The following is a 12,135-nucleotide window of genomic DNA, read 5'->3' as shown; positions in this document are numbered from 1 at the left end:
ACAAAAGCAGAGAGAAGTCCCTTACCTGTGATGGTAGATGTAGCTGATAATAATAGTGAGCAGGCAGAGGAGCAGTATGATAGAAGTGGCGTAGATGACTGGGTGCAGATGGATGCTTGGAGGGAAATAATCCATCTTGTTAAGGTCCTACAAAAGAGATGTCAAGTCACAAGGTTATGAGATGTTGTTACATCACCACCCACGGATTACTTAGAAAAAACCCCTATAAAGTACAAGATACAGAGTGAGATACACAAATATGAATTTTGTGGTTCACTCTCAGCGTTTCCTCACATATGGCTAAAAGGTTTTATTTGGCGCACAGAAATTCTGCAAGTTTCAGCAAGTTACAATTGCAGTTTAATGTAGGTTAACTGCGGTGCTGCTGCTGAACTCATGGGTGATGAAGTCATTTTGCTTGTAACAGTAGCTTTGTTTTGCCATTTTTTAATTGGCGCATTATGACAAAGACAAAACCAGATGAAACGGAGCACATGACTATTTAAGTAAACAAACACAGTGTAAAGCTTTATGAACAGTGGGCAATTCTTATTTGAATTTGACGCTGGGCTCACTTCGTGTGTGTGGTATGGCAGATACGTAAAAAAAAACAAAAACATTTTATACGGCCCTTTTTTTACTTGACTGTTTTTTTACACTTGCATTGTCTTTTTACTCAACTGTTTTATACTTGTTCTTGAAAGTTTAATTGATGTATGTAACTTACTTGAGCACCTGACAGAATGTAAAACCAAATTTCCTTGCACTGTACGTAGGAATTTTGCAATGATAAAGTCTATTCTATTCTAAAAGATTTCTATACTCCCAAATGACTGATGCCTTTATTCCTAAATTCTAACTCGAAGGGTTTTTTTTTTTTGTACATACTATAGCCTATATCCTAACCCCTACTCCTCCCTCCCCCCACATTATGACTTAATGTAAATATTGTATATTATCGTACATAAGTTTCTTCGTCACTTTGTGTTGCTGAAATAAAGGTTTAAATAAATAAATAAATAAAGAGCGACTTCACACCCCACCCCCTCCAGGTTGTTGGCGGTGCTGCTCTGTCCCATTCAGCCACTTGTGTTCATTAATTCAACCAACAACTGAACATTTTAGGTAATCAGCTCGAAGTTTAGACATATTTTCAGTTTTTACTCCAACCGCTGCTGACCAACAATTATCTCGTACTCGGAGAAATGTTCATCGGAAGTCTTGACCTTATTTGTGCAAATGACGTGACGTAACTAGTTATAGACGCAACAAATTGAGCTGGAATTGAATCGGGTTGTAGAAATCCACTTGATTTTTGCCAAAATGAATATAAAGATAGCTTTGCAGCACCTGGAGGGTTGAAATTCAAACTTTTTGAACTTTATTAAGGTCCAAATACACAAATAAATGTGCCAAGACTAATAAAAGTGGGTTTAGCAAAATATGACCCCTTTAAGATCCATTGAACCCTGATACAGACTCCATTTGCACAGCTCCTTTCTAAACACCCACCATGAGGAGGCCGTAGTTGCCCAGTGAGTTGCAGGATATGGTGGTAAAGTTGTCGTGATGTCCCAGTATACGGCAGCCGTCACTCTGCCATCCTCCCTGGCCTCCCACCAAGCTGAAGTTCCAGCATGCGGACACAGGATCCGAGCCACGTGCGAGCCGCCGCAGGGTGATGTTAACAGGGGTCCGCAGGCCACGTAGGGACAAGCCATCTAATTACCGACACACACACGGAGGCAAAGGCTTTAATTACACTGTGTCATAGTGGAGCTGCCGTTTAGTTCTTCTCCTCCAGTCATTTCCTTTCACAGATTTCTGACACCGAAGCTTTATTACTCACCTATCTTAGCCATGATGACAGGGGTGGTCACAGTCCTCCTCTTCCCTCCGTCAGCCAGCTGTGAAGAGTTGCCAGTGGAAGGAAAAAACTTCCCGTTGCGGAAGCCCAGCAGGTAGAGCTTGTAGATGGTGTCTTCAGCTGGACCGGGGGGGGCTGACTGGGAAAGCAGAGACTGAGGAAGCTGCAGAGAAGCCTCGACGACTGTGCTCTGTAGAGACAAAACACATCCAGGTGAGAATTTTAGAAAAAATATAGTCATTATTTTTCATGTTTTTCTTTTCGAGCCCATATGACAAAGGTCTGACTGAAAATATGTGAAGTTTGTAGCTATATTTATGAAATTATGACATGATAGTTTAGTATAGCACACCTACAACTTTCCCTACTAAAAACAGGTTTGCAGAATTATGAACTGTTGCCAATTTCACTTCATCCTCTTTGACAGAGTGTAATAAGAAAGCATTCATTATAATTCAACACAGATTTGGAAAGAGATGAATCGCACACCTTAAACTTTTGCAGACAAAACCAGCTTTAAAACATGCAAGCTGATTTATGAAGAGATGGAGTCCCATGATTAACCTTTTAATGCAATAAGCATCCAGAAGTGGTCATCTACATGTATGTTTTGTTTTGTTCTTGCTTAATTCAAAATCTGTCAATGGAACAAGTGAAAATTATCTTGGTAAGATTTTTTGAAATAAGATCTTCAAGATCTATTGTCTAAAAAGAAGTTCTTCTATCTCACTGAAAAGTTACTCTTTGGGTGATTTTGTCTTATTTCAAGTGTTATGAGACATTTAGACTAGAAATAAGAAAAATACAATTGGTAGGATTTTGATTTTTATAATGCAGATATCCATATTTTTTTCAAATATACCATATAGGGATGTTTGATTAGATATGTTTATGTATGAAAAATGGCTTGTATATTTGTCTGAGCAAAACTAAACAAAAATCAAGCTTAAAAAAAACAAAAACAAACCAAAAACATGTGAGCTGAATCAAACATACTGATATTGTTCATCTTAATTAAAACAAAGTTACCCTATAAACCTAATAAAAACTACCAGTAAGATGACATTTACACAATGCTTTACGTTATTATTAAATATGGAGTAACGCTGGGGTGTAGTCACAGCTTTTCCACAATGCAGTTCACTGAAAATAGTCTAGTCCGTGAACTAACCAAACAGTTCATACACTAAAGGAAACAAGCGTGTGTTAGAATAATTTTTCCAGGACAGCACAAGATTTTCCAGGACTTTTTCTCATTTATAATACATTTCCCATGACAAGAAAAATTGCTCCACCATTTCTCCAGATGCCCTGGAACCCCATCTCAACAGTTTAATGATTTCCTAAAGATGTCTTTTGAAGTTCATGACACACAAGCTATACCTGAAACCTCAAAACTGGCAACAAATCTGAAATATCTGCTGATTTCCTGGACCGCTGCTGGGCTCTGACCTTGTACAGGATGCTGGAGAAGGAGCTGGTGGTGTTGCATTTGAAGGTGAGGTGGCTGGGTGTGCGCTCGGGGCTGGGTCTCTGGAACAACATACAGGTCATGCCGTTCCAGTCATTAATCCTGACAGCGTGGGCCTCCATGGCTATGTTTGGAGATGTCTGGAAGAAGAGCACGGATGAGAACAATCGGTAAGACACATTTTAACCTAAGTATTCGACATAAAAGGTCATTATGTTGTTTACTAACAAGTGAGAAAGCCTGTGCTGTAGCCAGGCGGTAGACCGCGATCTTCTGGAGGCAGGCGATGATGCGGGAGCAGGCCATGGCTTCACGCTGCGCCGTCCAAAGCACCTTCTCATCAGCAAGCATCAAGTTACTCGCCATGCTTAACATCACCTCACCCAGCTTGGAGACGAGAGAAAAAGTTGGAATGAGTGGATAAACACGCAGACACAATATATGACTCAGCTTATTCAATAAAACTTGAATAAATGTGCATCCACTCTCAAATACTTGGAGAAGTGAGTGTTTTTCCACTGATTTCAAGCTGCCACTGGGTGAAATCAAGGGAAGGTTAACATTTGGTCCAAAATATTTAATTACAATAATCTACATCAAACTTATATTTTTGTGTACGTCATTACTTATATTTTCAGGAAAATCTATTTTGAAATGAGAAAAAAATAGTGAAAAAAAATTTGAGGAGTTTTATGAGTGTGAATGTTTGGAAAGTGACAAAGTTTTCTGCTGCCATTCTAGGTTCATTTTATAAACTCTGATAAATAAACTAAATTTATTCCAAATGCATTGATATTTCACTATTATATCATTTATGCTATATTCTAAACACTCAGTGTTTAAAATTAATAAATACATATATCTATGCATAATATATTTGAATATAATGTTATTCATATGTTGCAAATAATGTAAAAAAAAAATGTAAATGATATTGATAATTGTAATAAAAATGTTTAATTTGACATTTATTTTTGTTGTCCATCCATGACACTGCCATTTGTCAAAACTCTTGCCATTTAGGTATGATCAAATATTGTGTTCCTCTAACCAATTATTAGGTTGTAAAATAGAGTTTAAGGTATACACTGAATACATTGTAGGATGAAGATGTCAGAGGAACTTCACTTTTGAGAACTTTGTAATTCTTGCACAAAAAATAGACCATTTTTTGTCCATCCGTGATGCAGTACTTTTTGATATTTTTCCTTTAAAAATATTTTAAACTAAATTTTGCCCTTTGAGTATGTTTAAGATGGCATTTAGACCTTTCTAATTATGTGTAATATTTGTCGTAAACTTGTCTGATTCAAAAGTTATGAATCAAAAAGTAGTGGGCTGTCCATCTGTGACACCCTTGACCTCACCCCACTATGAAAACATTTTGTGCTTCTTGCTTAAACCCTTTTTTCACACTTAAAATCATGATATGGCATAATTTCTCATGAAACAACATGCAGCTGCTGAGCATTAATGTAGTTGTACTAGTCTAATAATGGAACAAATACATGAATATGCAGGAAGGGAAGCATATGGAGACTTCTGCAGTTTCACTCATACAATAATGTTCTTGGATAAGAAACAAAACAAGCACAACCACAGCAAGACTTACCTCTCTAAACTTCTCAACAAACTTGCCAAACTTCTCTATCATCTCAGCTACGAAGATAATGTCCATCTTGTCTGAGAAGTTGGCGGCATCAACGGTATAGACCAAAAGGCGTCGAGCCCTCGGAACAACATTGCTCTCATTCAGAGGCATCTAACGGGACAACAGAGACGGACACATGTTGGACTGACAGTTCAGAAATACAGCTGTGGAAGGCCTCACGGAGCAGAGATGATACACACTTGGTTGATGACGTAGAGAAACCTGGTGACATCTTTCTGGAACTGACAGCGAGAGTAGTCCTCTTCAGCCCACAGTCCGTCCCGGTCGCAGTAGCGCCATGCCCGCTGCTCCTCGCCAGAGCTGCCCGAGTAGGTGGCTGCACTTGAGGACAGTCTGCTGCAGGGAAGGTATGCTCTGATTCCTGCCAGGGTGCGTGGCCACCTGGAAGAACAAAAAAAAAACAAAACAAGGGGAGCTCAGTTAATGTCTTCACCTGTGGCCTCATTTTCTTGTTTTTTTTTTTTTTTTACTGAATTTAAGGTTTGCTGCCACAGCGTAAAGGACTGATTAAAGCGCTTTTGTAATTCCTGTGTTTGACCACAAGGGGGTAGTGTCTGCACAACAACTCAGCACCACCATCACGTCAATAGAAAAAAAACAGTCATCTGTCATTTCACTCAAACTTAAAAACTGTGCTAACTTGTCAATATGTAAAGTTTTCTCTTTTTTTTTCTTATAAAAGCATATTTTTATTTGTTGTTTTGGTCCACATGTTTTAGAGAAATTTATGGGAAAAAGGTGAGTGCATTAAAAAGATATAACTTAAAATGCTTCAGTGGTTTCATCCAATCATAAACCGAATAAAGACTTGTGGTTTTTTTTATACTGTTCATACATGTCTTAAATTGACTTTATTTTGGAGAACGCATTCTTTGGCTTTAGTGAAACTGACAGGAATGGCAGCTCTCAATTTTTTTGTGTTAAATGTAATTATTATTTTGACAAAATTAAATTTATGTTCATTTCTAAAATGTTTTTTGTTTGAGCATTTGTAAACATCAAACAATTTCTTCAATTTCAGACAAAAGTTAAACTAAAGTGACGTGATTTTTTTTATTCCAACATTTTTTATTTGTTTCTTCTCAATTAATTCCCCGGTGTAAATGAATTAAGTTGAGTTAAGTTCACTATCGAATGCCTAAACAGCCATCGTAATCAGATATGATCCATTTGGACATTAAGAGGTTCTGTGGTGAGCATGGATACACACACACACACACACACACACACACACACACAGTCATCTTCTACAACATTGATTCACCAGTAAAACGCTCTATGATTTGACAGTGACAGTGGCTGTAGATGCTGTTTCTTTGTTCTGTTTCTTTGAATTTACTGAGCTTTTATGAACATCTACATAATCAGTGAACTACAGAAAATATCTGATTTTCACTGATAAATACAGAGATAATTTAAGCAAGGTTAAATGAAGACAAAAGTTGTTACAAAAACAGTTGTAGATCATTATATTTAAATAATGCTGTGAAGTGACATTATTACCAAATTAAGGCGTTTATATAACCAAGAACTTCAACGATTCTTTAAGCGACCGGCTCTAAAGGAAGTAGCTCTGTGACTTTAAAAATGCCCTGACCTGAACTCCCCCTTGTTGTTGGAGACACGTTCAGGAGCGCAGTATTTGGCAGAACTCTCCAACACCACAATGTGGACGGTCCTGGTGGTGTTGCCTCTACTGGTCCAAACCCGACACTCCCAGTTGCCAGTAAAACCAGGCTGGATGTTTGAGATGGTCAAGGCGCTGATGGAAAACAAGTAAAACAAGGACAGAATCTGAGTCTTGGTCTGATTTTTTTAACATGAAGTTAAAAACAAAAAGCCCCTCAGCACTTACATACACTGTGTTTTGTAATTTTTTGGCTTGTTTGCTTGACAAAAATGGTTTATTCATTCTTGTGGGAAATTAATCTATTACAGCAAAAACAATACAGACAAGACATTTGATATATGGCAGACAAAATACTATTATGAAGCCTTTTCAGAAACGAAACTCTGCTGTGTTATGTAAAACGGTGTCAATTCAGTGATAAATGACTTGTTTTGAGAAGTGCACAAAAAAAGCCCATTATAGAGTATGAATTAATGTGCATTGTCATACCTAGCAATCAGAGAGCAGTTCTGCACCATACGCTTCTCGATGAAGATGCCTTGGGCGGCGTCAGGCTTGACCATGCGGCCGTTCTGGTACCACAGGACCTGCATGTCCTCTGCAACAAAGGAGGCCTGGCACTGGAAAGGAAGGCTGTCCCCCTGAAAGACGACCTGACGCTGGGACGGAGTCAGCTGGAACGAAGGCAGCTCGAGTGGTGCATCTGAGGTAAACAGGTGGAAGTTAACACTCCAAAACTAGATCAGGAGAAGCAGGTTGAGTTATAACACAATGCGACAACTGTTGCTTGGTTCATACAGACTCAGAAAAAATTATTAGACCATCAAAAGACATCAAAAACAATGATTATGCAATCAAGTGCTAACTCCTGTGTGTATCATGTGACTAAAACAAGACAGAATAGTCATTACTGGACTGATATTTTGCACTGTGTTTTTAATAGTATTAATTGCATGCCTTATCTATCTATCTATCTATCTATCTATCTATCTATCTATAGTCACAGGAAAAAATTATAAGACCATTTTTATCCTTTTTTTTTTAATTCGGTGATCATTTTGACTGTTACATCTTGTGGCATGAATTTTGGCGAGAACTTTTCTTTTTAGTTGTATTTTTGAAATCCAGTGTCTTTTACTCTTGTTATTTCTAGTGTGCATGGCAATTGCTATATTGTCTTGATCACCTCTATTTATTAATGTATTTGCTCTGCTATTACTTTCTTGTACACACAAAAAGTTCTGTTTTTTCTTCTGCTGGAAACATATCCAGTCATGGAAAAAATTTTCAAACCATCAAAAATCACCACAAACAATGGTTATGCAATCAAGTACTAACTCCTATGTGTATCATGTGACGAAAACAGACAGAAAAGAAGTCATGGAATGCCGATAAGCACTGGTTTTGGCAGTACAATGCCATAGATATTGATATAAGAACTGAAGTGACTTTGGTTATTATCAAGAAAACCATGGAAAATGGATAAATATCAGCTCTTAAATTAAACTCTTATGAGCTATTTTTGTTGTTATCATTGTATTTGTCCAAACAAATGTACATTTAGTTGTATCAGGCATGAGTATGACCAAGAAACTGAAGAAAACAAGGGTGGTCTAATGATTTTTTCTGCGACTGTATTTGCTTTACTTTTATTAAAGCCTCTAAAGCTGAAATGAGGTTAAAAAATGCCAGAAATTGGAAAAAGACACCTTTATTCTACATCTCTCTCTCCTAAATTCATATTAAAAACTAAATATTATTATAATTGAACCTGACGGCAGTTTATGCTCTTCAAGGAGTGATATTTTGCTTTTTTAAATGGAATTACGCATTTTAAACATTTCCCTGTGGTCTATATAAACTGTAAATGCTATGCTTGGGTCTGAATTCTTCATTAATTCAACTCCACAGGTCCATCTTTAACCCTATTTCTGAGTAATGACACTAGAAATGTCGTTTTGAGCGCTGGCCCTTTAAATGCAAATGCCCCACCCTATCCCCGCCCAAAAACAAAGAGAAAACTCATGCTCTCTCAGACCACATGAATAACAATATGTACAAAATTAGAACACATGGCCTTTTCCCCCATCTGAGATCATAAATAAATAAATAAATAAATAAATAAAAATTGTCCGAGGAAACGTCTCTTTCCACTTTTCCCAATTTTTCTTTCATTTAAATTTTAAGGAAAAAACATTCTTTCCATTATGAGGATTTCATGAATATTATCATACTAGCTCTGGCCTATATGGGTGGATTTGTATTATCTGGGCTGAGTCATTATCAAGCAGCCACACTCAGCATTTTAGATAATTTAATAATAGTTATTATTATATGATAATAAGAAGAATGTAAATGCCCAAAGGGGAGTTTCTCCCAAATATAGCCTCTTGAGTCCATTTGCATGAGATAATTATTACCTGTGGACCTCAGGTAATTTGTAATAATTGTGAGGGTCGTATGTGATCTTAATCCTGTGAGATTCAGCCATGTCTGTAATTTGTTACATAAAAATCCCATTGCAAATTACCTACCCTGTTTTAGCAAAATGCGGAAGTCCTGTGATAATACTGATCCAGTGAGAATTCACATCTCTGTGGTTTGCAACATTTATTGTTTCTTGTGTGCCTTTATTCTGCCTGTTTTCTGGTTGAGAACAACAGATGCTGTACTGGTGATAAATTAATGATAAATAAAAAGTTGGAGACTCGTGCCACGATGCAGCATTGATATTCACTAAAAGAACAAACTTCAATCCTTCAGAAACGCAACATCTCAAATGATGATGAGATGGAGGTCCATAGTTTATACCAGTCCTGTGTAAATAGGGCTTTATTGTGAATATACAGCATGTTTTACCAGGCTATAAATAAGAAGGAATGATTAGCCTTGTGGGTGCTTATATGAGGTGTGTGTTTGAGTTGGTAATACACTGGGATCGGGACATTAGTTGTTATTACCTAACTTACTTCTAAGCTTACAACTTCCTTGGTTTCCTACATCCATGATAATAGCTGTACACTAATTCCATGTTGACAACTTATGGCGATTTTTCCAAATAAATCCTTGAGCTGCCAACATCTGCAAACAACTGCCACTCAGTATAAGCACATGCAAATCTTGAATATTGAACATATAATATTTGTATCACTTGAATGTAAAAGCCCAAAGAGCAGTATTTTTTTCCCATATTCATAGTAATTTTTGCTCTGAACATATAGTAGTTACTTGATAAAAAATAGTATCAAAGGTCCTGTAGTCCAATGGCATATTTAAAGACATTAATTGGCATTTGTTTGACCTTTCAAGGTCACTGGTCATCGCACCAAATGAAAGCCCATATGTGACTTCCTACCCATTGCCAATAGTAATTATATCAGTACCTTCAATTGTTTTCAATTTAAAGCACTTGGAAATTTGTCCCATTATAAACCAAAGGGGACTTCTAAAATTTCAAAAACTCATAAAAAAAATTCAAAAATCTATATTTCTCAATTTTTTTTAACACATTTGGTTGACCTTATTCCAAGGAACATGTGCTATGAATTTTAATTGATTCTGGCTGACGGTTTTGAAGAAGAAGTTTCTAAAATTTGGACATGGATGACCTTGGGTTTGACCTTTCAAGGTCACTTAAGGTCAAAGATCATGTCAGAAAATGAAAGCCCAGATGTGACTTCCTATCTATTGTCAATAGTAATTATATCAATATCTTCAACTACTTTCAAGTTATAGCACTTTGAAATGTGTCCCGTTACAAACCAATGGGGATTTTTAAAAATTTAAAAATTCATAAAAAATTCAAAAACCAATATTTCCCAATTCTGTCAAAAAAATTTGGTAGACCTTACCCCAAACATGGTCCACAACAAATTTCAAGTCATTCTGATGGACGGGTTCGGAGAGGAAGATTCTTAAAAAATTGTTGACGGACAGACGCCAACTGATAGCAATAGCAACATTTTTAGTCCAACGGCCCAAAGAGTCTAATGGCCTAAAAATCTAGCCCAGACAGGACCATAGTAAGAGGAAATGATGGTGTTCCTTCTGAACTTTCGCTAACTTCTCAGGCCAGTGTCTTGGCACTTTCTGGACACACAGGAAAGTAACAGTCCCATTAAATCTGGGTATTAAAGTGCTGTTTGCCATTCATGTCAGGCCACAGCTCCTGCTAGATGTGTTTCATAATCCCTCACTGTGATGAGTGCCAAACTGATAAGACATGAGCAAGTACAAACAAAGGCAGCGCTGGCCTGAGCAGCCCTTCTCTTATCTGTCCTGTCATTGCACAAGCCCCTGTTCCCCAAACACCAGCCTCACTGATACCAAAACAGAGAAATTAAAGAGACAGTGTTCCGTCCTGAGAATTCCACATATGTCACAGCTAAATGGGACTTACTTAAACCTGTCAAAATGAAACCGGAAGATAGCGTCGCTGAAATGATGAACACCTCTGCTTTGGGTTCTAGCATTCATAATCAGTGTTAACAGGTGTGTGTGTGTTCGTACCACAGGTGAGGAGCTCCGGTCTGATTGAGGTTATGAACTGGCCCTGGAGCGACTGAGGGTAGGAGCACTTGGTGTTTTTGACGGCGATGTTTCGGTCTTTGATCCAGCGCAACAGCCACAGAAGGTTGCAGTCACACAGCAGGTAAGGCGTCTGAAAGTCCCTGCGATTTGACAGATGTAGCAACACAATGTTGCTTCTTTTAAGATGCTAATTTACAGACAGCACCATCTGGAATGAATGCGTGATGTCAGCACAGAGCAACATGGTTACTACTCATCGTACTTACAGAGACTTCAGAGATGTCAGGCTGTCAAAGGTTCCCTGAGCCAATGAGGAGAAAATGTTCCCTGAAAGGTTTCTAAAAAGAAATGCAGCAAGAAAAACAATAAATACACATAAATAAATGAATAAGGGCCTGTATTAACATACAACATGATTCCTAACAGTTCATGTAATTGTGAAATCCTAAAGTTGAATTCCCAATTATTTTTTAGTTTTGAATTTTCAGTTTGGCTGTCAGAGCTCAATTAAATCATTCATATTTTCATTCTAAACTCTTTATCCACATCACATAACATTAGGTTCCATGTGGTTAAACATATAGACTTTAGGTCTATTTTTTAGTTTATAATATGATGAGAACAAAATAAAGCTGATCTATCAACATACATGCAGGATCACACATAAATGAATACTGGGTATTTCCATTTAGTACAACATGGCAATATGGTTAAATAAAAGAGCGGTGTTTCAGGGAAATGTTTGCTTTCCAGTCCACTTCTCCCATAATTAGTCAAATTTGTCTCCCTGGACAAAACAGTTCTTCTTTTTTTTATATAATTTTTTTAACTGACATATATATATATATATATATATATATATATATATATATATATATATATATATGTGCATATATCATACATCTGTTGTCTGCTCTAAATGCCAAAATAATATATAATAATATTTTTGTTTTATGTCCTAACAC

General features: G+C 37.1%; 1 protein-coding gene across 1 annotated transcript in view; it reads right to left on the bottom strand.

Moving 5' to 3' along the window:
• The window catches only part of adgra3 (adhesion G protein-coupled receptor A3), a 44,434-nt gene that overhangs the window by 4,862 nt on the left and 27,437 nt on the right, over positions 1–12,135 (bottom strand). Inside the window, exons 5-15 of the mRNA XM_030162795.1 lie at positions 11,437–11,508; positions 11,150–11,310; positions 7,130–7,343; positions 6,608–6,772; positions 5,190–5,391; positions 4,951–5,100; positions 3,567–3,725; positions 3,320–3,478; positions 1,850–2,057; positions 1,513–1,721; positions 26–147 (exon numbers count right to left, since the gene is read on the bottom strand). Coding sequence (XP_030018655.1) covers positions 26–147; positions 1,513–1,721; positions 1,850–2,057; positions 3,320–3,478; positions 3,567–3,725; positions 4,951–5,100; positions 5,190–5,391; positions 6,608–6,772; positions 7,130–7,343; positions 11,150–11,310; positions 11,437–11,508 — 1,821 coding nt within the window. The remainder of the gene's footprint in view (positions 1–25; positions 148–1,512; positions 1,722–1,849; positions 2,058–3,319; positions 3,479–3,566; positions 3,726–4,950; positions 5,101–5,189; positions 5,392–6,607; positions 6,773–7,129; positions 7,344–11,149; positions 11,311–11,436; positions 11,509–12,135) is intronic.

Source organism: Sphaeramia orbicularis, chromosome 18, assembly GCF_902148855.1.
Source record: "Sphaeramia orbicularis chromosome 18, fSphaOr1.1, whole genome shotgun sequence".
NCBI classification, from domain to species: domain Eukaryota; kingdom Metazoa; phylum Chordata; class Actinopteri; order Kurtiformes; family Apogonidae; genus Sphaeramia; species Sphaeramia orbicularis.
This window is presented reverse-complemented; position numbering and strand designations above follow the sequence as displayed.